The 25,992-nt window shown below is 39.7% G+C and overlaps 4 protein-coding genes across 5 annotated transcripts in view; 3 read left to right on the top strand and 1 right to left on the bottom strand.

Moving 5' to 3' along the window:
* The window catches only part of hpse2 (heparanase 2), a 50,726-nt gene extending 45,689 nt beyond the window's left edge, over window positions 1-5,037 (top strand). For both annotated transcript variants that reach the window (XM_082556769.1, XM_082556770.1), the window contains exons 11-12: window positions 1,707-1,853; window positions 3,981-5,037. In XM_082556769.1, coding sequence (XP_082412895.1) covers window positions 1,707-1,853; window positions 3,981-4,143 — 310 coding nt within the window. In that variant the 3' untranslated portion in view covers window positions 4,144-5,037. The remainder of the gene's footprint in view (window positions 1-1,706; window positions 1,854-3,980) is intronic.
* Window positions 5,038-10,647: 5,610 nt separating this feature from the next.
* On the top strand, window positions 10,648-18,820 carry hps1 (HPS1 biogenesis of lysosomal organelles complex 3 subunit 1). Its single transcript, XM_082557701.1, has 18 exons — window positions 10,648-11,132; window positions 12,852-13,043; window positions 13,150-13,281; window positions 13,706-13,848; window positions 13,927-14,035; window positions 14,151-14,311; window positions 14,465-14,567; window positions 14,658-14,742; window positions 14,928-14,983; window positions 15,065-15,232; window positions 15,504-15,674; window positions 15,878-15,954; window positions 16,043-16,180; window positions 16,328-16,393; window positions 16,596-16,740; window positions 17,786-17,899; window positions 18,002-18,084; window positions 18,159-18,820. Exons 2-18 carry the CDS (start codon window positions 12,927-12,929, stop codon window positions 18,319-18,321), a joined length of 2,031 nt encoding a protein of 676 aa, XP_082413827.1. The 5' UTR covers window positions 10,648-11,132; window positions 12,852-12,926; the 3' UTR covers window positions 18,322-18,820.
* Window positions 18,821-18,849: 29 nt separating this feature from the next.
* st3gal7 (ST3 beta-galactoside alpha-2,3-sialyltransferase 7) lies at window positions 18,850-21,390 on the bottom strand. The gene is made up of 8 exons (XM_082558437.1): window positions 21,267-21,390; window positions 20,875-21,040; window positions 20,642-20,768; window positions 20,216-20,553; window positions 19,927-20,113; window positions 19,647-19,787; window positions 19,319-19,471; window positions 18,850-19,230 (listed from the first exon to the last, which is right to left on the bottom strand). The coding sequence occupies exons 2-8, from the start codon at window positions 21,021-21,023 to the stop codon at window positions 19,144-19,146; spliced, it is 1,182 nt and encodes a 393-aa protein (XP_082414563.1). The 5' UTR covers window positions 21,024-21,040; window positions 21,267-21,390; the 3' UTR covers window positions 18,850-19,143.
* An 848-nt stretch (window positions 21,391-22,238) lies between these two features.
* ankrd2 (ankyrin repeat domain 2 (stretch responsive muscle)) lies at window positions 22,239-25,684 on the top strand (the record flags this gene model as incomplete). Its single annotated transcript, XM_082558304.1, has 9 exons — window positions 22,239-22,302; window positions 22,404-22,475; window positions 22,940-23,082; window positions 23,178-23,285; window positions 23,371-23,469; window positions 23,635-23,733; window positions 23,850-23,948; window positions 24,043-24,141; window positions 24,809-25,684. 9 exons carry the CDS (start codon window positions 22,239-22,241, stop codon window positions 24,932-24,934), a joined length of 909 nt encoding a protein of 302 aa, XP_082414430.1. The 3' UTR covers window positions 24,935-25,684.
* Window positions 25,685-25,992: the final 308 nt, after the last annotated feature.

Genomic DNA, 25,992 nt, shown 5'->3' with positions numbered 1-25,992 from the left:
GCGAGGAGATAAAGAGTGCCACCATGGCCTGTTCAAGGTTATCATTTAACCCAGGCCAGTGGCTGTCAGCACTAGGGTAGACTTACGGCCATACTCTAGACGGTGCTCATTTACAGGTGGAGCATCTCTTAGAAAAATATCGGAGCACGGCAAAGATAGGTGGTTGATAAATGTGCAAGAAATACTACAGAAGCGTGAGTTCTAGTGACACTCATGCAGATATTCTAAATAGTTTTCAACAAGTGTACTCACTCAGTCTCTTGGTATGTATTGTAAATTTAGGAGTAGAGAAATGCCCTCGGCATGTGGAGTCACTGAGCTCCACTCAAGATACCAATCAGCCCTAGACTCATATGTTCAGACAGTGAAGCACTAAAGCAGTCTGTCTCAAATCCAAAGCCACTTCAGTTGCCATTATTTCTGCTACTTTGTGGTTTTACACAGTCAGCCCTTAAGTAGGCAAACCATTGTAGTCTTGGTGGTTTGACTAAATTGTATTAGAGAGCAAAGAATATAAATGTGTCCAAGCAGTCTTTGCAGATTAAATATGACTTCCACTGCCCTTTTACCCCTTTTAGTGGTTTGAATGGCATTTTTTTTCACTTTCCAGCGATGCTCCAACATCAAACAGCATCAACACATGTTTATGTTCCTGGTTTGGATCTTTAAGAACCTCATCATTTTAAAGGTCTAAAAGGTTATTATCTCCTACTCCATCTAACCATCTGAACCATGGTCCACATTTCTGAGAAACAAGGCTGTAGGAGTTTAACACAGAGCCAGATATAATGTGTTCCCAGTAGGAGTACGGGACTATATCTCCTGGTAGATATATTAAACATTAACAGTCCTGCCGGGTTACTGAAATTGCTAAACCTGTGCACAAAAAACAAAGGTAAACATAAAACCAAAATCCAATATTGCTTTGAAGATATGAGATTTAGGAGGTGGTAACTGGGAGCGATGTCTACCAGACGGTGAACACCAAGGCTGACATGTGGTATTCACTAGAGCTGTGTTGTCTTTGTCCTCATATATGGGCTCTTATTAGATTTTATCATGTTTGTCTTATCTGTCTCACTGAGTTATTTACCTTTGACCAGTATTCCTATCAAATTGTGTCCCCGGTGTTTTGCTCTAAGGAGAGGGACTCAAAGACTGTTGTCTGTGTAACTCAAGAAGTGTTGCCCTTTGTGTTCACACCCCTCATTTGACCCTGGGCCAGACAGCGGCAGGTTTCAATACTGGATATTGTATAAGAGAAGCAGATTTCTGTATTAGATAGACTTTAATGGAATGATAAAGGCTTCAAAAATGAAATGCAGTTTAATATGTTGATGCTAAATATATAGTAGATGATGGGTTTTAGGCTATAATAAAAAGTAACTTGCTATGTAAAGGAATTTCCTTTTTTTAGCCGGCTTTATCTTTCTTTATTAATTTTCCGAAAGCCTTTTGATCCAGATTAGATCAAGGAGTCGTGGTTTTATTCCATTACTATATGGGATGCAAATATCAAAGACTTTCTTCTCTTTGTAGTCATCTTTAATTATAGAGAATTTTATTCAACATGGCAATGTAATATATAATGAATCCCCATTAACAGATGTGGAGAGGCGACGTTTTCTGTTGTGCCCTGATCTTTTTTTTCTAAATGTAAAAGAAAATTAATGAGGCAGTGTCCATCTTTTTCTTTGTGACACTAGTCATAACTATGTCAGAGGATCCATAACGATCTACATCATCAACCTGCATCGATCGAGGAAGAAAATCAAATTGGCTGGAACGTTACGGAACAAGACTGTCCATCAGTACCTACTGCAGCCCTATGGCAATGATGGACTGCGAGCCAAGTTAGTATCTCTAGTCTCTTACACATGTGCAGATATAAACTTAAACATGCACACGTGCTTTAGGTAATTGTTTTCTATGTGAAACAGTTCTTTTCTATTTATTTATGTCGCTCAAAAAAGAGAAATGTGACAGTTATTGCTCATATAAAACAAAAAGAAAAGAATAAAATGCTGATTATTTGTACACTGCTTGAGTAAACCTTGGTTTGTAAAAGGAAATGTGCAAATGTCAGGAAAAACACTGAAATGGAGAATAGGAAAATTATAATTTTATAAACAAGTTTATGCCTCCAAACTTAATAGGGTGTTAAACATCAAAACTTCAAAGAGCTGCAGTGACTCAATTTACTTTTATGACCACAGTGTATAATTTATATGGAGCCAGCATGCTGAGTGAGTGCCACACCGCAAAACATGCAAATGTACACTCAAATGCAATTACCTTTTCCTGTCTTTATCTGGATTAGAGTTAGGTGAAGACAAGTATTCTCATAAAGAATAATGTGTAACAATTAAAGCTAACTGAAAAATAAAACTTAAGTTTGTTCAGATGGTCATTGTCATTGCACTGCTTTAATTTGCCACCTTAATTATTGAAGGAAATTTTCAGAGAGCACAGTCCTTTGCAAAGTTTTAGTGTGTTTTCATGTCCTTTTTTGAGTTTGTTTTTATAGCCTACAACAGATGTTTTAGCAATCGATTTTTCATTTTATATACATTCCATTTAGCTACAATATATTTCACTTTATGTAACAAGGTAATATAATTCCCATTTCCTTAAAATGTCTCTTAAAATAAAAACTTTATGGTTTCAGTCTTTAACTCTCTCCCTTAATCCCCTGGCCTGTTATTCGGACTCAGACTTAAGACACAAATCCTGAAATAACAGTCTAATGACCTAAGACTGTGTGTGTGCGTGTCTGTCTTTTTGTTATATGATACCCATATGCGGCCTTAATGAAAGCTCAAGCATGATCCTTCAATAACAGTGTAATGATGGAGGATGTTTTAGGTGTTAGAACAGGATCGCAAGGCAATTAATAGGAGAGCAAGCTAACGATGTGCCTGGCCTAAAGTGCTTTCATTTACCACATGGAGTGCAGGGAGATTTTTATGATGAATTTAGCAACACCAGATGTCTATAAATTCGTTTGAGTAGTGGAACTTTTTAAGTTTTCAGACCCATGTATGTGAAGAAAGGCTTTGAGCAGTCCGGTTTGAATTACAACTTCTCATTAGTGAACATCATTTTATTTGATCTTTTCTTGAATTCAATGTTCATGTAAAAGTCTTCAAACCACTGCCCTTTATTCCTTTATTATTGTGAACATTACAATCTCAGGGGAAACGTAGATAGAAAATAGTGTGGACAGACTGCATTTACATTAATAATAATTAGCATATTGTGTCCTGTATGGATAAAGAGAACCACTGTGAATTAAAAAAGCAAAGGTCATACTCAAACTGACTGTTATTTGGTTTAATGAAACTGGTGTTTGACTTTGTAAAATTGGATTTGTTCACGTAAGTAGATTTCTATGATCATGCCTAGTCAGGAGTCTTAAAAAAAGAAAAAATAAATATTAATAGGTTTTACAGTAGATGAAGATGTAGCAGGGGTTATTTTGATGAATGTGACAACCTAAATCATTACAATATAACACTTTAACAGAGTGTCTTAGAAAATTGTTTCATATATATGAGGAGCATATTGGTTTTTGTAGCCTTATGACTTTTATCACAGTGAGCAGCTGCAGTAAATGCAGCTAAAGCCAAATATTAGGGAATACAGATGACCCAAAATGTTAACAGAGAAATAAACTTGGGTTTGCTCTTGGTATTTTCCACTCAACATGTCAGTTTTCACACTTTGCAGTTGTTTTAATTACAATAATGTGACAACAGCACCCCCTGCTGGCAGAATGATAGGCAAGATACAAGGCCCATGAAATAATGAAGATCCCGAGTCTTTTGTTGATAAAGTCTTACCATGGCCTACCAGTTTTATTTGTCAGAAGGCAGGGGAAGAAGACTTGGAATATAAGACGGTCGGTAAATTTGATTATGTGACTTAAGCATGTTGTAACTCACTGAGTTAACACACCGTATTTCTTCTTCTCTTTGCAGACATGTCCAGTTGAATGGGGAAAAGCTGGTCATGATGAACAATGAGACATTCCCAGAGCTGAAGCCCAAGACATTGAGGGCGGGACGGACAATAGCTATGCCTCCCATGACTATAGGTTTTTATGTTATCAAAAATATTAATGCTTACGCCTGTCGGAGATAACATTGATCCTTTATCCCCATGAAGTGTCATCTGATACCACACCACCAACACCAGTTTTACTCAGATTTTAAAGACTAGAATACCACTTTGTGAGAAGTTTTACAAAATGCTCAAGTACTCTTACAGACAAAACAATTCTCTGGATAACAAGCTTCCGTCCGCACTGATATATATTTAAATGATCAAGCAGATTAAAAAAACAAACCCAGGCTTTCTAAGTCAAGACACACACGCACTGAAAACTTCCAATTGCTTTTTACCAGCAGTTCCTCAAATGCTACAAGACTGCAGTTGCAGAAATAAAATAAAAAAACACAAATTTTTTAACCATGTGTTAGAGAGTTTAGACTTTTGAAATTTTATTTACAGCCTCTATTTCTAATCTTTGACCTACAGAATGAGGAGATTTACACAAATCACTTTCAGTATGACTTGATCCTTTTCACAGAGAGAAAACATACCATGGTGTGTTTCTTCTTGACCCCATGCTGTCTGTGTATGTTTGTGTATGCATGTGTTTTATTGATAAAGCTACTGATGTGTCTGTTGAGGGTGCCGCTCAAACCACACTTTGTTTTCCTCTGCCATATCAAATGGCTGAAAATTGCAAATCTCTTTTTTCCCCTCATTCTTTTTTGTGTGCATGCTTTGAGGATCTTTGTGCGCACTTCAGTTTAACTGCAGGATATAATAGACAGGATGTGTCACTAGCTGTTTTGCTGTGATGCGCAGATAGATAATGTGAACCCATCATTCACATCACCTGGATCCACAGCTAAATCAGACTATAGATTAAAAAAAAAATCAAATACAGATTTTTTTCAGGTACATTTTAGCACTTCTTACTCTTTTCTTTTCTTGATCTTTTGTTTTTAATCCTTTAATGCTGCTAGGTTTCTTTTGTACTAAATATACTATATATATATATATATATATATATTTTACAGTACATATTGTACAGGTTCACTGTCATATTATTAGATTATGTATTGTACATAAAAAAGAGTGATAAAGTGTTTTAAGCTTGATATGTTTACTTATATTCAGTATACAACTAATTTATATTGCTTTGTCTTTATATTTCTATTATATAAGAGTTGTACTAATGCCCCAATTTTAAAGCAAAATCTGTGCAAAAGAACAAAAAAGAACCTGTAGGAATGTACTCATTCAGTAACAGGGTGACCAACTGACATTGATTTTAAAAAAATAAACACACACATGGTGGTGGGTCTAATTAAAAGGGGGGGGGGGAACCAACACACAAATCCAACTATCTTGCGATGGTTTACAGACTGTCATCTGCATTTTACTTCAAAATATTTTGACTAACTTATGCTGAAAAGTAAGACCGCGGTCAGTGAAAATGTCCCCTCGAGAGAGCTAGTCATGACGCCTTTTGAGCTTTAAACTGACACCATTAAGAACAGTGATAAGCAAGTGCAGGTTAAGTGTCTAAACATGTAAAATATAAAAAATAATTATCCTCTGAATGTGTTTATAGTTAATGTGGAGATGTTCATATTTCATTTGGAGAGCATTATTTTATATATGTAAAGTGTGCCTATATTATTTTTTGGTAAAAAAAAAAAAGTTTACATGAATAATAAAGACCTAAAAATACCCAAGATCTTGAAAGCTTTCTTTATTTTCTTTTGTAAAAATGAGCAATTCACCACAGACTACACTAAAACAAAGAATGTAATCCTACTCAGATGTTAGTTTGTCTACAGGTCAGACTCCATAACCTTTGACTGTAAATTCATTATAGCATTAACGAGGGGATTTGGGAGGAAGTTTTACGTCTGCACAAACAGCTAAGTCCCATCATGTGAAAGTGCACTGAAACCAGACTCCACAGCGGTTCTCGGGACATGACGGAGATCTGCAGGAGCACATGGTAACCAATAGAAAAAAGAAACAAAGAGATCGGAAGATATGATTTATACTTGCACAAGAGCACAAAGCAAAGCAGAAATGCCCTTGTACTGTGATCCCAATACAAAGGCACGGTATTAAAGTTTACCATCGTTTGTGCACTCACTCAATCAGCTCTTTATACACACACACAGACTGTTAGACTCTGTGGCCCAGTTGTGGAAGCAGCTGGAGCAAGTCTTTGTAGCGGGAAGAGTGCTGTCTTGTCACTGCATGAGGCAGCTGCTGATGGGAAACATGAAGCCAGGATGAACTAAAAGTCCAGACCTCAGCTTGACCCAGACTTGGCTTAGTGTGCGCTGATGCATAGACAACTGGAATCTGCTTGGTAGACTCGTATAGAAGGGAAATAAAGGACCATGGTTAAATGCCCGTCATCTAGGTTCCTTCGGGTTCTCCTACACAAGAAAAACTCCACTGAGCAAATTTGATCTTTCCTGACACGGAGTCGTTACCACTGGCACCCCTTCAAGAGCCTGATCCAAAGCATATACCTTGAATTAGATTTTGTGCCATTCATGCGAAATAGCTTCTTGCTTTCATGTAAGGAGCAGAAATGTTTGGTCTGAGAAATGAACTTCAGGAACAGCCTCCTTTCACATGTGGTTTATTTTAAACAGCCCGACATTGTTGACATGTAAGAATCAAACCAGACTCGTTAACACCTGGCCCATTTCATCTGGGATCTTTGAAGAGGAAATTTTATTCATTATACTGTGTTGGCTACACATATATATACAGGGTTAGATAAAAACATGCTTTATTTTCAAAGTAAAGTCAGAGAGAGAGCAGACGTACTAAAGTTGAATAAGATAAGTCAATTAAATTGGGCAGCACGCTCCAGAAAATTGCTTTAAATCTCAGTTGCCAGTGCGGGTTAGAAATATTCTTACATCAGCTACCTGTTGATATGGATCAGAAAATAAAACTGCATGCCTTTCTGATGAAAAGCATGTTGAATTTGTTAACTACCCGCAGTACCTCTGCCCTGAAAGTAATGGTTAAGCAATAATTGACCGAGGCAATGGGAACAGTGAACTTAGTGAACTTCCTAAGACTCAGAACAGGATCTTATCAACCTGAATGGGTTGAAATGGTTTTGTTTGGCAAACTCTGGTTCATATAAACCCGTGCTTTGTGACAATAACGGCTGAACATCAAATCCTCTGACAAAATCAAATTCTGTTGTGGTTTAGGAGGACTGTATGGTGTCCAGCCACTTCTGCGTGACAGTCTCTCCTTAGCCGAGGTAACTGCTACCCAGGCCCACCTAACACTGTTTATACTCCATGATCCATTTTGAGACATGCAAGGCCCTCTTGCCCTGTTAGCAAACACTGAGGATTTCTAGATGTTTACTCTGTATATACAGGATACAGCTTAAGTAAGACTTCTGTGGATGCCGGATACCTAGAAAACTGATGGACCAGATTAGATTTTGGCCCGCAACATTGAAGTCTTGGCATTTTGAACCATTTTGAGCTAAGCAAGGTTAATAAAACATAAATATTTATCCTACTATGGTTCTTTGCTCCACTCAGCAGCCAAGCATACAAACAGTGCCGAATATTATGATATAACACAGATTTGCTGAAGACTTTTCTCTGAAAAACATAATGATATTTGTTGAATATGTTTTTATATGGAAGATGTGTGTAATATGTTGTTTACTGCAAAGGTTTTAGGCACCAAAAAATCAACATGCTTTCATAAATATAACCATTTAGTTTTTTAGGTCGTACAATATGGATCGAACAGAATACACAAGTCAACATTTCGTGAAACCAACTTTGCATTCAGCCTAGGTTTTCCAGGTTGTTCAAAGCACCTCCAAGAACTTGAAACTGTTCTTGTGCAGATCTAAGCTGTTCCTACAGTCTCTGTAAGAACAGTTTCTCACACTGACCCAATGGCATTGGCCCCAAAGTCAAACTGGCCCAGTGGCCTGTAAAATTAACTCAGTCCAGAAAAGATGCCTTTCCTTTTTTGGAAAATGTTTGTTAAAAACACTCGGTCACGCTATAGGTCTATTCGTCTTTATTCTTACTGGCACTAAGATCTAGTAAATGTCAATTCTGTGGTAACTGTGACGCTCCTGCATGAGTGAAAACCTGATCTAAAGATTAAGACAACAAATTGTCTGTCCCAGGACTTTTTGTGCCTACTGTGATAAATGGGTGGATGTTCACTGTGTTTTCATGCTTCGGAATCAGTTTTGGACCAATTAGAACATTAATCTGTTCATCCATCATTCCATTGACTTTCAGTTCAGTTCATTTTTATTTCAAACATGTGCCTTCACAATCATTACAAAATATCATTCCATTATTTGTTTGAAAAGGAGTAGGCAGAAGTATTTACTTATTTGTCCCTACCCCCTCAAGTTTTACCTCTCATTCATTTAATTTTTTTTTTAGTCTTAAATTAAACAAACAACATATGAAACAAAAGTAAAACAAAACAAAACATACATAAATCAAAAACAAGAAATTAGCAAGCCCCACCACAGTATAGTTTCTTTCATATGAAAAATACAGAATGTGTATATTTGCAGATACACAAGTTATGGAAAAACAAACAAACCAAAACCAAAAAACCCCCAAAAAGAACCACAACACCATTACCAGCAACATTACCGTCCTGGGTTAACCCCGTTTTCTTCATTCTTATACTTATTTAAAATTATGTTTTTATATTTTACTTTAAACTGTTTTATGTTTTTACTGTCTTTTATTTCTTCTGTTAGACTGTTCCATAATTTAACTCCTGCAATTGAGATTGACATAGTTCTTAAAGTTGTTCTAGCACTTTGTATTTTTAAATTCCATTTCCCTCTTAAGTTATGCCCACCTTCTCTTCACTTTCTTCCACTTCTCCAATTCCAGGTCACAGGGAGCCTCAAACTTATGCCAGCTGTCATTGGGTGAGACGCTGGGTACACCCTGGACAAGTCACCAGTGTATCGCAGGGCTAACACAGAGAGACAAACAACCATTCATGCTCATATTCATGCCTATGACCAATTTAGAATCACCAATTAACCTGAGAAACATGCTTTTGTGGGAGTGCCACCCAAGCCAGCAGGCCACCTCCTAAAATCTTTGCTCAGCATGCAGAGTAAGGTCCATGTATATAGCTTGTTATTTTAGCCATTTATCAAAACATGTCACATTACCGCTATAGAAGGATGAGATTCAAAAATGCAGACTTTTGGTTTAATTCAAAAGTTTTTAAGGTTTCCTCAATAACCTTTGAAGAACAGAATTTTGATACCCAGTCCCTGGTTTTTAGGGACTCATGAGCAATTTGGCAAATTAATATAATATTAAATAAAAAGCTCCACATTTTTTCATGTGACAGGTTTTATATTGACTGTCCTTCCTGACAAAACACCAAAATTATTTCTGTCTCCTCCAGGGATTGAACTGGGGGTCTTTTGGTTGCAAACCCCTACACTTTGAAGTCTCGTAACATAATATGAAATATAAAGCTACTTAGATAAAAACGTTTTGTGACTGTGTGCATTGTGGAATCTATATTTTTTATGAGACTTTGCCTTTTTAAGTTGTTGTTTGTTTCTGGGGTCTCCGGGCTTTAATTTTGACTTCAGGTAGCAAAATGCAGCTTAAAATGGTCAATATTCCACTTCCTGACCTTCAAAAATGTTTTAAGAAAAGTCTTAAAACATTTTGGGCAATAACAGCACTCTTTTTAGATTTTTTTTTTTTTATAAATATGTTTTTACGGGTGACTTCATACATGCAACTGTGACACCAAAGTGACCACTTAAATTAAAGAAAACTTTAGTGACAACGCTTCAAAATAAGTGTCTAAATAAGTGCTTTTAGATATTTCAGGATGGCTGTCAAGTGGCAAGACTTGGTTCTACAAGGGCTTTGTACATGTACACGTTTATCTGTCTATCCAGATGAAATGTTGAATAGCTTTTTAGGTATGAAAAGCCTAATCTGGCTTTTCTAGGCTGATCTCTGATTTGCACATTCTAGTGAATGAACTGAAAGGGAAGCTGGGGAGTGTTCTTAAACTGGGTAGATATTGTAAAAGCCTTTCTCTTTACCATGGAAAGCATCCTGCTATCATCCAACAATGTTGTCTTGCATGGGTGTCCAGAACGGGTTAGGTTTTTTTTTTTTTTTAGGGGGGGGTTGGTTTTTAATGCTGCTCAGTGTTTTCTTTTTCCCTCTGAATGTAGCAAACATCTTTGATTTCAGCACCACTCGCTCTCTGGTGGAACTGTTCTGATTTTGCAGTACAACTACCTGTTTCTCTTGCACTCACTCCTCCTAGGATTCCATTTGGTGGACAGCAACAGCTCCCAAATGCGAAAGTCTGACTTGGAATGAACACCAGGCCTTTTGCAGTATTAATCACATAAATAAACTTTCATACATTTGCCAAACACTGTGACTCCCCCACCACCACCACTACAATATAATACATCCAATTAATTAATTTCAATATTTTTTCCTCTGTACACGTCAAAGATTTGCCATTTTCTGAGTAGCTTCCATACAAATCCCGAAGCTTTACTACAACAGGCAAACAGATTTGCACTAAATGTCAAACCAAGAAAGCGGGCACGAGTACGCTACTAATCTCAGTCTCAATCATGCAGCTGCATGCCACAAATACCAGCTATTATACAGCATAGCTCTCCTAGTCATGTGGGCCACTTTATGCACCAGCACATGACTTTTTCCTGCCTCACTGATCATCGGGCTCCCCGAGGGGTAATCCACTTCGAGGAGCTTCCACTTAACACGAGCTCCTTAACAGCAGCAGTCTGACGAGCGCTTCTCCTCGATAGTTTGACAGCTCCAGCTCTTTTCACACCAGCAAACTTCCTGCCTGAAGTCACATGACTGAACGCTGGTGTCGCGCTGCAGCGCGGAAGGAAGAAGGCAGCTTGGGTTGAAACTGTAACCCGCTATGAAAACGTCCCCAAACGGCCCGGAAAACTGAGGAGGGCTGATTGATAGGACAACGGAGACACTGGACTGGGATGCTGGAGTTATCCGGCGCAGAAAAGTGTGAGTGATTTGCGGTGATACGAGTTGTAACTTTGGTCACTACGTTTGTGGATCAGCAGACTGTGTATGGAGGAAGTTAAAAGTTTTGTAAAAGAGGGAAGGCTTTTAGTAAAACGCGGGATGTGAATGCACGGATCGGAGCTCCATGAAAAAAGAGAAGCTGCTCATGGTTACATCAGGTGTTTCTGACTGCACGTTTTTAGTCTATGGGTTTGCAAAAGATTTGCAAATCAGATTTTTCTGCCTTTCTCACAACTTTTGCCCAACTGGCTATCATGAGATATTAATTAAATATGCGTTAGATGTACAAAAACCAGCCAAAACATAAAAAGAAAGAGAAGAAAAGATTGTTTGTTATGTTTCAAAGATCTGAGCCCCTAAGGATCCTTTCTGTTTCAAAGCTGTCGTTACCCCATCTGTACACTCACTGTGTTGCTCTCACCACAATTACAAACATTATTTAAATCTTTTGTTGAGGAGAAGGACCTTTGTGAACAAGGGTGGACATTTTGGTATTTATGCTCCCGATCTTACTTTTTTCCTGCCTCTGAGCCTGAATATCGTCATTAATATACTATCAGAGTCTACCTACTTTAGGCCAGGAAGCAACAGAGCCTAGGAGAAGGCTTATTTCCTTGCTTTCGGTTACTCCTGTGGCAAATGTATTCACAATAATAATACTGTTACAATGACTCAGTGTCACTGAGCTAGTCGTGATCTTTATACCAAAGATGCTACAGAGATACAAGTGTCATTAATTTCTGTACCTATAATCTATAATGATTTTTTTTAAACAAGTATCCCTATTTCCTAATAATATAGGATTTTTAGGTCGATACAAATAGCAATATTTGTTTATTTAAAAATCTGATATATGGGTGGATTTTTTTTCAGCCCCATGAAACAGTCCTGTTTTTCAAAATAAGCGTCATGACCCAGACTGACTAGCTTCATATTCCTCTGTGTTAAAACGGAGGCTTTGCTCTTTATTTAACTATTTCCACATTGAATTGTGGTATTGAAGCTCCATTAACTAAGATTTTTCACTTGATGATGGCTTTTGCATTGACAATGCCTTCTTTATTCACACACATGCTACTACCTGATCAAGTTTTCTGTAATGGGAAACGCACCATGGTTGAAGGGTGTTTCGGGTATTACAATGCCGACATCGATATACTTGCTAATGGCTAATATCGGCCCCACCAATATATCAGTCAGGGTCTATTTGGCAACCTTTTCATAAGTCACTAGTTCTCCAACATTTTCTATTACAGTCATCAACAATATAAGAATATATCATTCATTCTGCTCTATATTCTTGCCACCTGGTTGTCCACACCTACCTGCAGTGGCTTTAAGCCCCATCAGGAGGCCAGTCCTGTAAACTGAGAACTGCTTCTGTAAGCTAATCAAATATAAATGCATGCTTACACAGACATGCTTTCAGATCAATACTTATGAAAAAATGATGTGATCTTTCTTTTTCTTTTTTTTTCTTTTTTTAGATTTTTCAAACTTGTGCTCTAAATGCTGGAACAATAAAATGGAAATCTGAGGACTGTTTAATCGTGTTTCAAGATTTTAACATCTTCCTTTTGGGCATGCCTTAGCTGTGTGAATAGTATCAAGTCAGTCCTTTGTGCTTCACAAAATTCCTCCCCGGACTCTGTTTTATGTCTTTCACCTCAGTACTTTTAACATTATTTTTTTTTACAGCCTAATGCGTGTGGAGAAGTTGGAGTAAAATAGGACACCGCATTAAAAAAGGACAGGAACGCATCTGTAGTCCAGATGAAGTGCTTGCTGATAGCAAGTGAGAGTGCTGAAATGCTCTTCTACTGGACTGACTTGGAATTTCAGCAGAATATCCAGAAACAGTATGGAGCGTCTCAAGAGGAAGGCCACGAGGTAAAGTTGAAGAAAGCTGTATTCAGCAGACACTCTGCATGTGCTTTTGAACTTGTTTCCTGTACGTGTTAAAATCAGTTGATCGTTTGCTTTTTTTCTCTCCCAGTTTCCGGCCTTTGAGGACAGCATCAGCACTCTGTTTGCTCCCATCATCATCTCCTTCAGCACCATGGTGACAGAGGCTGACAGCTACACATCTTTCACGACAGAAAACAACCACATCTACGTACTACACCAGGTAGCACCCGCCATACACAGAAAAAACTGTCTTCATCCCCCTGCACAAGTTCCTAAGTTATCTAAAAATTGTGCTATGACTCTAATTTCTCTTGACCTTGTTTGAAGATTTCTGATCTGTAAAGCAATCAGGCTTCAGCAACAGCACCTAAATGCAGGCCTTTGTCTCTGTGAAGCAGCATGTTTTATCATGTGAGTCTTGTTAAGGCTTTATCCTCCTGCCGCGCATGATGCAGTTATCGAGTCCAAGCACTTGACATGTTTCAGGTCCACTCAGCGTCAGCAGCCTTTTAGCTCTTTCTTGTGTAAACCCTTTATCGCTTAGAGAAATCAAAGAGCAGAAGACAACCGCCTTCACTTTATTTTCCAGCTCATTCATTCGCTTGGGGCAAAACCACATTTATTAGGGTATTTTGTGTCTACAGTTTGATGAGTGCCTGTACATTGCTGTGAATGGAGACGGCGAGGAAAAGGAGGAGGATCTAAGGAGGAAAATCTACGTGATGAATAAGATGATTGAAGTTTTGTTTGGCATGGTGACCCTCAGTGGGAACCTCCTCAGGAAAGAGTAAGACATTTTGTCTGTTTATCATTGGCTTTTAATACAGCATGAGGTTTAGTATGAGCATATGTTGCTCGTCACCAGACTGCGCGCCCGGGACACGGAGCAAAGGCTGAGACTGTGGAAGCATCTCCAGAGTCTGCTGGAGACCTACAGCCACCTCCGAGAGAATGATCAGAGCTTCTTAGTGGAGGTGTGGTTCTTTCTCACTTAGTACAGATTAGAAAATAGACTTTTTCTTTCTTTTTAAAAAAAAAAAAAAATCTCTTTAAAATCTTATTTAAAAATCACCATCATCACTCTGTTAGGCGGTGGAGAGGCTGATCCACCCCACACTGTGTGAGCAGTGCATCGAATTCCTGGAGCGCCGTTTGGTTCAGCAGATCAACAGCAGCGTAGAGAGAGGAGGAGAGGAGGTGCTGCATGCCTTCATCCTGGTTCACACCAAACTGCTCGCTTTCTACTCCAGGTACAGATGTTTCTATAAACCTGTCACATTATTTTTATAGCTTACACCCTTCCTCGTATATCACCTGTACTTACAGTTCATATACTCATACCTACCTTTTTTACTTTTTACAATTCAACATGGTAATGGCTACAACCATCTATTTCTTTCTAGTCGCAATGCAAGTATACTCAGCACCTCAGACCTCCTGGCCCTCATCATCATGGCACAGAATATGTATCCTAGCAACGTGGATGTGGATGACCCAAGTCCAGAGGTACAAAGTGGTGACAGCCTCTCAAACAGCACCGACAAAGCATGTTGTTACTGAGTGTTTATTCTCTCTTTCTGTGCACTTTGCCTGAAGGATATTGATAGTACATCTGGTTCTGGCCATGAAAGTTTTTACACCCCAGAGCCCTCACCTACAGACAAAGACTCAAGCAGTTCAGGTGGGTTGTTGAGTAGAGCTTTTGTGTTCAGATCATCAAACAGATTTTAACAGACAAGGATAAAACCGAGTAGATACAAAATGCAGATTCCTACTTCTCAAACTGTATCTGTGACCAGATTAAGTCATGTTAAGTGTGCAGAGCATGTTCTTTGTCATTTGTTTCTTTATTTTTCACATCACCAGAAAAGCCAGTGAGGGGAAGCACTCCTGTGTTTGAGTTTGTAGACCCAGACATCCAGGTGAGAATACATTTGTAAACAAAGTAAACAGCTTTCTGTTTGTGTGTTACCCTGACACAATGTGAAACACACTGTATTCAGATGGCAGAGGACAGCTTGAGTACTCTAGAAGTTTATCCACCTGATCCAGCAACCCCTCACAAAGTCTTCTTAGAGGTCTCGCAAAAAGATGGCCTCTATCCCATGATGCCTCACTCCATGTACTGTCTCAAACTGTGGCCTGGCATCACACTAGTTCTGCTAACTAAGGTTTGTGAATACCAACAAGCAAACAATGTGTGTATTAGTGACTCCATATGAAGTCGCGTACAGTCTATATGTGCAGTAATTTGCTTGTTTACAGTATGTGCGCACAGACATATTGTTGTTTGTGGCCAGTAGGGGGAGTCTTTTTGACTTATTTGGAGATACATCTATTTAACCTCTGTGCCATGAAGTGTTCACAGCATCTAAATATATTTTTGCTCAGTTGTTTAAACAGTTCATTTTTTTTCATATTTATCTGTGTCATCTGTGTCAGTTTCCACACAGTGGAGTAGCCATGTCTGTGTATACATTTTGGGAAGCCTTTGCCAAACTGGAGAAGCGCTTAAATGAAGGCCAAGGAGGTTCCACAAGAGGCCAGCCTATGCATGAAGTGCGCAGCAAGCTGGATAAATTCCTTAAAACCCTGGCACTGAATGGGATACAGGTTTGTTTTTGTGTGTTGTTGTGCTTTTGCGTTGAGTGGCTGTATTCTTCTACACTTCCTCAGCACTCGTCTGCCTTTGCCACAAACACCCAAGTCAAAAAACTGACTTTAATCCTCATTTGTTATCACAGAAACACAGAATGTTTGCACATGATCCAATCAAATCTTTTTCTTCTTTTTTTGTCTTTTCTTCTTCTAACCAGTCCTCACAGTTGCAAAATGTCTGGACCGAATTCAAAAACCGGGCCTTCTCCAGAGGAGGGCCTGGGTTCAGCAGAGAGTAAGTCTCTTACTGCCCTCTGCTGGCCAAATGACAGCAAGACAGTTTGATGACCCTGTGAGGCTTTAAATGTCTGTTTATGTTGCAGTCTTATCCTGTGGTGCAAGAACATGAAGACCCAACTGTGTGGCATATACCGACAGTGTTTTCTGTCTGACTCTGGACCAGACGACACTCCTCGTCATCTCTCCCCTGGCCTGCGAGAGCGGGCCCAGACCATGGTGCAGTGAGTGTCTGTCAGCTACTATTTTCGTTGTTATATTTTAGGCTTGCCAACTTGACTTCATTTTTTTATTTTGACACTGTGCAACCTCGTCCTTCATTGTTTTGTCTGTATCCTCTTTGTCTTCCTATCTTTGTCTCACTCTCTAAGGGAGCAGCTGATGGACTGGAAGGACTTCCTGTTAGTGAAAAGCAAGAGGAACATCACCATGGTCTCATATCCTCTCAGTGCAGCAACTCTGTGATGTCCTGTTTTGTCTAATTTCTCTGCAATTGTTTTCTACAAAGCAGAATTTGTAATATTTGTAAAAGAATATTTTGTATTTTTATGGTTTTTAACAACATACATACACTTAAAAAACCCAAAAAACAAACCCATTGTTATGCTGAGCGTATTAATCTTAACTGATTAATCTCACTTACCTGGAGGATTTCCCAGGCCTCGTCCACTTTATCTGTGTGGACCGATCAAGCGGACAAATGATAGCGCCATCACTCAGCATCACAGAGCGGACCACGTCTGAGCTGGGGAAGGGACCAGTGGCTCAGTATATCAAAAACAAGGTCACTAAAACTAGAACTACATCTTATTTGTTTTGGGGTAAAGTATAGAAGTCAATAGCCCCCTCGTCATTTCTTTCTATTTTGCTGGGGAAATGGGAAATGGGTAAATTGATTTATTGGAATGTGTCCAAACATAGATGGAAATAGAGTAGCTGTAGCTAACTGTAGACACTCGACTGTTCTACTCGTCTCATCTCTGTACATATTGATGATTATTTGAACAAAAAATGTCAAATTTGAATTTCTCACTCGATAAGATCTGTTGCCCTACTTCAGTCAATTTCTCTCTTCAATGAACAGTAGACCTAATGGTCAGATGCATTTCTCAGTTGCTGTGTCAGGTCTTTGCAGGAATGTTTTCCATTTTCTGTTCATCTGCTGGGTTTTAGGCCTGCCATTTCTTTTTTGGCCTTCACTTGTTCAGTTTTCAGTTACATTTTTAAGGATATGACAAGTTTTCAGCTAATAGCTTTTTGGGAATCACATTGTTGGTTCAAAAATACAATTTTATGTCTATCAAGCTATGTCATCTTTGGCATTTTTCCTAGACTCAACTAAAGAAATGTCAGCAAACTGTGTGTTTGTGGAACAGGCTGCTAGTAACAAAGTGCCAAAGGTAGTAAGGAATTTGAAGTAAGCCTTTTGCTAAGTTTTCTGTTACGTCTAGACACAACATTAATTCTTCTTTTGTGGTAGGTGCCTTTTTTATATCACTCTGCAAATGGTCAGGTGCAAGGACTGGACTGAAAATTGGTGAAAAGGCAGGCAATATCAAAGAAAAGCTTTGAAAGACCTTCAGAAAGCCTGGAGACCTATTACTCAAAAAACGACAAAGTCTGACTTCTTGGAAGTCAAACATGTACAGATAGTTTTGTTTCATGTGTGGTGGTGAGTTTATGTGTCGACTCTTTCCTAGTGTTGTGATAAATTAGGCCAGCTGTCTGTAGCCTCATGTTCATCGTACATTGGGCTGTGCATAAGACAGCGTGTGGATAATCACAGTATGCATATTTTTGTCATTTCTTTTTTCTAATCCATACTGAAGATGTGGAGCCTGGTCAGCACAACACGGCACTATCTTCAGAAGGGTTACTCCACTCTAACATTACGTGATGGAGATTTCTACTTCTGCTACTTTCTCTGGTTTGAAAATGAAACTGTAAGTCACTGCTGTACTTTGTTCTGTTATCCATAAAAACAAATTTAACAGCCTGAAACAGCAAAAAAGCCTATAATTCAATTTGTATACCTCTTCAATCAGGGCTTCAAGTTGGAGGCAAAAGACATACCCATCATGCCCGATGACTCCGCCCCTATCGGGATGCTTGCTCAGAATTACTACAGGTAACCAGCCTGGTGTGATAGAAATATTTTCTTTAATTCGTTCTCCTGACTAAACAAAGCGATGCATGTTGCAGGAAGCTGCTGCGGTACTATAGTAAGAATCACCCGGGCGAGACAGTGAAATGCTACGAGCTCCTAACAGTTCACCTGGGAGTCATCCCCACTGAGATCATCCTCCAGCACTGCAGGCAGCTGGCAAGCAAATTATGGGAGCCCTCACGCAACCCACTGCTGTAGACAGACCCACACTCTCACAGTGGGTCAGAGTAGCCAAGAACAAAAAAAACAACTCTTATTTTACATGTTGTGTTCTGCATCTGTTTCATTGTCAGTGTATTTTTGTATTGTGTTTAAAATCCTAAGACCCAAAATTATTTATTGAAAGCACTTTGATTTCTGATTAGATAAATCAAACCCCACTGTGCGCTGTACACACCTCGTCTTTTATGAAGCATGTTCCACTTCCTAATTTTTGGGTATTTTAATATGTTCTTAAAAATATGTATTTGACTTATTTCTTATTTATTATTAATCTAAATATTTGTATCATTTTACTGAGATTTTTTTTTTCTTTTTAAAATTTGTGGCTGATTTTTGGTTTGTTTTTTGGTTTGTTTTTAAGAAATGCAGCTATTGTCCCTTTTTTTGCCTTTACTAATGGCAGCGTAATAAGATGTATGAAGGAAAGATAGTAATAGTAATTATGGTTTGTCTGTCTTAATAAACGAGAAATAATTTTTGAGAAAAAACAATCAGTAGTCTCACATTCTTATGTTTTATGTTTATTAAATTGTTGTAAACTCAGTTGAAATAGTACAGTGTGAACCCAGACCATCACGTTTCTGTGTGGTAGCACAATTTAGCTTCTCCTATCACAATTACAGAACAGGATCCAGTGATTTAACATGTTCATTGAATTGTAATGAGAAAAATTAGCCTCTACCGTCACTTGAAGTTAAATGTGCTCAGCAATCAGTTAACCACATGATGCTGTGAGCATTTTAGAATCAGTCTGCAGTGTGTAGGGTTCTTCAGTTCTGTATATCACCAATCTTTGACTCATACCCCTCCTGTTAGGTCAGTCACTACTCCTGCAGCCACCAGGTCCTTCAAGAAGAGTTTTTCAGCAGTTACATCATGCACCACCTGGATATAATCATAGGGAGAAAAATGAGTCGAAGCATGAAGCTCAGACGCCTCCTTGCCACTGCTTTGATCATTAAGCTAAACTTACTTGAGACTTCATTGTGTCCATGCGTATGGCCTCATAATAATGAAGCCTGGCCTCGGGGTGCTGCATGTCATACCCAAACCCAGCCAGGCTCACCTGGTCGCACATCTGCAAAGCCATCACCACTCCAGTAGCACCAATTGTTGGTAATATGTTCTTGGGGAGGAAAAAAAAACGACCTGTGACGTAGTTTGCAACATAAGTTCAGTCCCGTTTCAGCATAATAGCAAAAGCCCTCCTAACGGCTGTGAGTTTATGATTTTAAGTGAAAGTAATTTTGTTATTTGCACAGTCATTAATGTCCACAGATTATTCATTCATAGAAACTCACATTTCTCTGGTTCAGTTCATATTTCTCTATAACTTGGCCCATCTTGTGAATAATCTCTGGGTGGACGATCTTGAAGCTCTCTGGTGTCAGGGGGATATGATCCACAACTTCCTTCCAGAACCACATTTTGGACCAGAAGCTCTATTGAAAAATAAAAATAAAAGGAGATATAGGGTGTATATGTATAGTATAGTGCCATTGCTACATGACTTTCTGTGATGCTTGTGTGTGCAATATGCCCTTTCCGTGTGCAGTGGAGGATCTTGTGATGTGGCCTTACCAGAGGTTGTTTGGTGATCACAGAAGTAAGCCAGTCTAAATCGAGGCTCTTAAAGACCACCACAGCAAATATGCTAGTCTTTCTGTACTCGTTTGAGGAGTGAGGTGCTCCCTCTGGGTACGTCAGGCGGATGGTTGTCCTCGAACCAACATCTCTCTCAAAGCCATGCACCGGAGCATTATTCAGCCTGGTAACACAGATGGAGCCTGTGAGATGACGACCATCACAACAGTTTAAAAATAGGCGCCACAGTCTGTCTTTGGTGTCCACTTGACACAGGAATGCATACCTGATAATGATGTCATACTGATCTATATGTGATCCAAGATGGCTCCCATGAAGAATCCCTCCACTACCCACCACCACGCATCGCGTGCAGCTGCCTTCTCTCTTCAATGATGGAGGCAGGCCAGGTTGAGGCAGAGTGGCGAGCGCTACAGCGAGATGCTGTTCGATGCCCTGAAACCCAAGAGGAGGAGACAGACTCCATGGCTCACGCCTCTCCTGCTGTACAAACACGGGGATGTCTTGGAGGCCAACAGGACAAGACAGGTGCTTGAGGTGGTTTAGACACCAGCGAGGCAGACAAGGTCCTGCCAGCAGAGAGGCTGACCGATTTAGTACGGCCTGAACAGAGGGAAAAACATTTAAGCTAAAAGAAAGGGAAAGAAACCATCTCAAATACTTGCCAAGATGTACAAAGATGCATCTGTACCATATCTTTGGGTTGTTGATAGTCGTCTTTGATAGCTGCCACCTTGTCCGCGGGGAGATAAGCAGGAATCAGAATAGCCAAATAACATCCGATCAGCAGCATCAGGCTAAAGAAAAGGTTCTCCTCTCTTTACAGCAGATTGTTTTTTTTTAATGCAATAAAATATAGTGTTAGTTATAAATAGCACAGATAATATCCCACAAAGGAAATGCAGTACTACAGATGTGCTGCACCTGTTGAGAAAAACATCTCTGGAGTCAGTCTTTGGGACCACTTTCTTCCTGTGAAAGGCTGGTCTTGGGGTTGCCGCGTCTGCGGCCTCAGGCAGCTGCTGAGAGCTGTCGTCCAGGTCTGCTACACTCAAGCGATTCAGCGTTACCATGGTGCTCGTACTTTCACCTGAAACACACACAGTGCTGAACTCACGGCAGTGAACATAATCTCCACTTTATAACAGCAACATCATGAACTAAACTCTTTCTATGGCAGATACAAACCTCTGTAATTATAGACATTAGAGTAAATTTAACAGAAAAATGTGAGCTTACACTCTTTTAAAATGGTTTTTACACAGTAAAAAGCCAAGATCAACATCAATTTGGGTAATATAAGCAACGGTACTCACAGCCAGGATGATAAAAGACAAGCTGATTGTTAACTGTGTCCTTGCCTGAGCTCCATGGGTGAGAGGAGAGGAGAAGAACATAACAACATCTATTGTTATGTTCTGCTAAAATGGCTGCTGCTGCTTCCTATCTGTCTGAACTCTGTCACTTCCTTCAGAGTCACTGGTTAAACATTAACATGTCACTCATTTGCAAACATTTCTGACTGAGTGGGACCAAGTGAGTGTGTGTGTCTATACAATTAAAATCTGCACAAACACATCACGTGAAAGGGGGGAAGTGTCAGACATGGTAAATACAACACTGAAGTACACCTAAAAGGTTTTAAGCACTAAAAAGGAGAAGTGTTTGTGTAGCTGCCGCACAACCCGTTATCAAACAGCCCTGTGTCATGTACTGTATGCAGACAAAGGCAGTTGATTTACAAAATCCATGCCCTTTGCTGATTTATCTATCGGCTGCCTGACTCTCTCAGGTGAAAACAACTAAAGACCCTCCCCCAGTGCACACTGGTCCTACCTGCAATTCTGGATGCAGTTTATCAAAATTAACCAAACAAAATAACAGACTGAGTGACCAATCGAGATATCACTTGACAGTGATCAAACCTTTATAAATAGCATAATCCCTCAAACCAGCATGTTTATGAAAGGAATATTGAAGTAAAAGAGAAGGGCATACTGTGGCAGCTACAGGAGGGAGTAAACCCAGGAGCTTATGCAGTGAATATACCCTCTGTGTAGGACATGCCTAAAGGGTCTTTTTCTTTGTGTGTGTGTGTGTGTGTGTGTGTGTGTGTGTGTGTGTGTGTGTGTGTGTGTGTGTGTGTGTGTGTGTGTGTGTGTGTGTGTTTTGGGGGGTTGTGTGTTTGTGGGCATGACAGAGGAAGAGAGTGAGCGAGAATGTAGGTCTGGCAAGTACACGGCAAAGTACACACACACCTGTTTGTCGGAGTAACACAATGTCCCACCATGAAGTCACTGAAGTCACTGAAGCCATCAAGCCACTGTGCCCAACAGCACTTCTCTATAAGCTGTATGATCTGACAGTTTTATTCTATTATATTTTAGATTATTGAACATTTAGTTGTTCGATATTACTATATTATTATTGCATTTTTGCATATTTTACCCCAGGGATGGAAAACGTTGCACAGTGGGCCGGTGTGATGGACCATGAGACAGGACAAGAAGAGAAAACCCAGGTAGGTAAAAGCTTTATTCCTGCTGTGGCTTTTGCAGTCATTCTCCTGTTGACTCCTAAAATGATAATTGTTTGACACCCCCTTTCTCTCTCTGCCAGCACAGACTATATAGTATATTTTTCTGTTGTTATCACAATATCAAAATTCCAAAAAGTTCTTAATGAGAAAAATTAAAAACATATGAGTAAGTGTTGCAGGTGTCGTGCTTGTTTGACATTAAATCTGATAACTAATACAAAAATGTGACTATGAACAGCACATGAGAGGCATTTTATCTGAAATGTTTCTATTGCTATGGCCAAGCCTGGTTTGCACTATGCTGTGAATTTGTTTTGACATTAACACTGTCATTCCCGGCTCTCAACACCCCATAGCTTGCTTGGCACCGCTGCTTCCAAAGCCAACATTCCCTCGCTGATCTAGGTTTTCAAACTGTGTTTGTTATTGTTCCCGTCATTTTGCAGGTAGATGAGAGAACGGGAAGAATCTCGTTGGACCTGTGCGGCGAGAGTTTGGACCTGAGTGCAGAACAGGATAACTCAGAGCTGGGCAAAAGAAAAAAGAAGACCAAAAAAACATTCATGCCCAGGCTGTCTGTGGAAATGCAAGTGGTGAGAATGATTTTCAGAAGCTGTGTCTTCATGTCAAAGATGTATAAAGTGAACCTCTGCCTCTCCTGCTCCTCTGTGTGTGTCTGTGTGGACAGACAGAACCTGTGGATACTGCAGAATTCATGAACGCAGCCAGTGAGTGCAAACTGGATATCATAGACAGGTATCTGGAAGATGGTGGGAACCCAAATGCCCACGATGAGGTAGGGCTCTCCCTGCATCACAGTAAAACATGAATAAAATATAGCATGCTAAAATCTCAGCTAATAATATATTTACATTTGCCAGCTGAAGAGGACAGCACTCCACCGCGCCTGCCTGGAAGGACATGCTCCAGTTGTCCAAATGCTTTTAGGAAAAGGAGCTGATATCAACTTAAAAGATCAAGTAAGACGTGTGTGCACGCTGTAGGTTTGTAAAGATGATGATGGGATTGAGTGAGATTATCTTCTCAAACTAAAGCTCCTGGTTCTAGTGACCTGATGCCTGCACTACTAATGGGATGGGATTGGGGGGGTGGGATGGGGGGTGGTGGCTCCTACTGTGTTTCAGCTGGGCTCTAGGGCCATACACTGGGCCTGCAGAGGGGGAAACCTGACGGTTGTCGAAGTCCTGAAGAGCCACGGGGCTGATCTTAATGTTAGAGATAAGGTAAATGTGAATTTTAGTGGGCTCTGCATTTGCACCAGACCACAGTCAGCCTCTAATTGAATACGAGTTTGCACACATTCCCACAATCTCAGATTATATCATTGTCTGTACTGCAGTTGCATAGCACACCTCTGCATGTTGCCACGAGAACAGGCCACACCTCCATTGTGGAATACCTGCTGTCTTGTGGGGCCTTAATCAACTCCAGGGACAGGGTAGGTGGCAACTCCGCTCCACTTCTGTGCTTCATGACCTCTACAGTTTATTTAAGTCATTAACAAAAATGCTTTTTTTAAAACCTGGTTTTAGGAAGGTGACACAGCCCTGCATGATGCAGTGCATCTCAACAGATACAAGATAGTGAAGCTGCTCATAGTTGCAGGAGCTGACACAAAAATAAAAAATCATGTGAGTTGTTTTTTTTTCCATCTTTAATTCTCATTAGTGTGCAGGTTAGCATGGGTGTGAAAATGTAAAGAACCTGGTTCACAGGACGGTTTTGATTTCCATATGTGCAAATACAATGCTAGTTTGGTTATCTCATAATAAAGTGAGACAATGATGACAGTTTGATTTTTGATTCATACAAAAGGCAGTTTTGATCCAAGTCAAGAAATGTAGTTCAGCAGCACCTCATAAACTGTCAGACTGGTGCATTGTTTTTTGGTTGAGTTGTTTTTTTAAATGAGCAAGATGTAAGGTGTGATCTTTAGATGTGCTTCTGTTTTCTTTGAACAGTACTTGCAGTTTCCTGTCTTCATGCTAAGATATTAACACTGTGGTGCATATGACATAATCACAAGTGTCACGTTCAGTTTCATGCCAGTGTCACACCTATTCATCTCTTTAACTTTTGCTAATTTGCAAACTAAAGGGACCAGGCCTCCACCGCCTTACACACACAAACCACTAGGATTTTTAAATCTAAGCATTATATTTGTTATTACACTTTATTGCCACTATTTTAAAGCATATTTACTGCCTGCATATTAAACGCTAACATGGTTTTTGCTCACATCTCAACACTCTGCATGCTACATACCTCAGTGGTAACAAAGTGACAGTGTGATTACAGGAAGGACTGACAGCAGTGCAGCAGGTAAAACAATGGCAGTTTGACATCGTGGAGACCCTGCAGAGGCTTGAGAAACTAAGGAAGGTGGGAGTACTGTCGCCTTCTAACAACTCAGGGGAGGAGTGAACAGTGCAGCACAAAGCTGTGCATCTGTGCAAGGATCACCTCAGTTTACATTGCAACTGAGTGGTTACAGTTCTGCCGCATTGAACTTAAAGCCAGCAGATATCCTGGGATTGTTGAGGCTCTCAGTGAGCTAAAATCCACCTGGTTGACGATCCACCCTTGACTTATTTTGTATATTCTTTCTATATCACTTTCTATGAGCATCTGCCTCAGGTTCTCTCTATATAAATATATTCTGTACTTCTATGTAGTGCTGTGTAAATGATATTTGCATCTGCGTTTCCAGGACGTTACTGTAAAACCTCTAAATCAGTCTGAAAATATCAGTTGGGAATTAACATTAATATTAAAAAGTATCTGCTTATTTAAAACAGTAAGAAAACAACTCACAAGTGAAAAAAACAAAGGCAGCCTCGGGATTTTGAAACGAGGTTTAAAAGTGCTTAATATTGTTACGAACACTCTGAATATTTCACATCTGATTTGGGATGCTTTTGAAAGTTAAATAAAGCTGACAGAGATGGGGACTGTGTAAAAGTTGTTTTTGAATATACATTAGAGGTCCTTCTTTTATTGAGCCAGTGGGCCAGGCCAGAGAACGCATTAGCCCTGTGTTTGAGACGCCAGCTGGCAGCAGCAGAGATGATGGGTATGCCTCCCGCTAAAGTCAGAGATTCAGCAGGAGCTCAGCAACATATTTTCCTTCTATCATCAGAGGCTCAAATGTTCCTGAGGGACATTTGTCATACACGCTGGGGAAACAATTTGCTGCTCTGCTTATACTGTAGTCTTTTAAGTACAGTAGCATATTCTAAAAATAGCCAGCACAGCTTCCTAAACAAATATTGTGGTACTGCTGTATTTCTCACAGTGCTGGTGTAAAATGTTGTTTTTTCATGTATCACTGTGCTTCTTGTAGGCAGTGCATCAGATAAACTATCACACACAGACACGTTTCCTGTTAAAAGCAATGCTGTGTAACTGTCAGGGACACTGGGGAAAACATACCACAAACAATAGAAGGTTATTCACACCGTGTGCAAGTGTTATAGTTTTAT

Source organism: Aulonocara stuartgranti (genome assembly GCF_965226115.1).
Source record: "Aulonocara stuartgranti genome assembly, chromosome: 13".
NCBI lineage: Eukaryota > Metazoa > Chordata > Actinopteri > Cichliformes > Cichlidae > Aulonocara > Aulonocara stuartgranti.
This window is presented reverse-complemented; position numbering and strand designations above follow the sequence as displayed.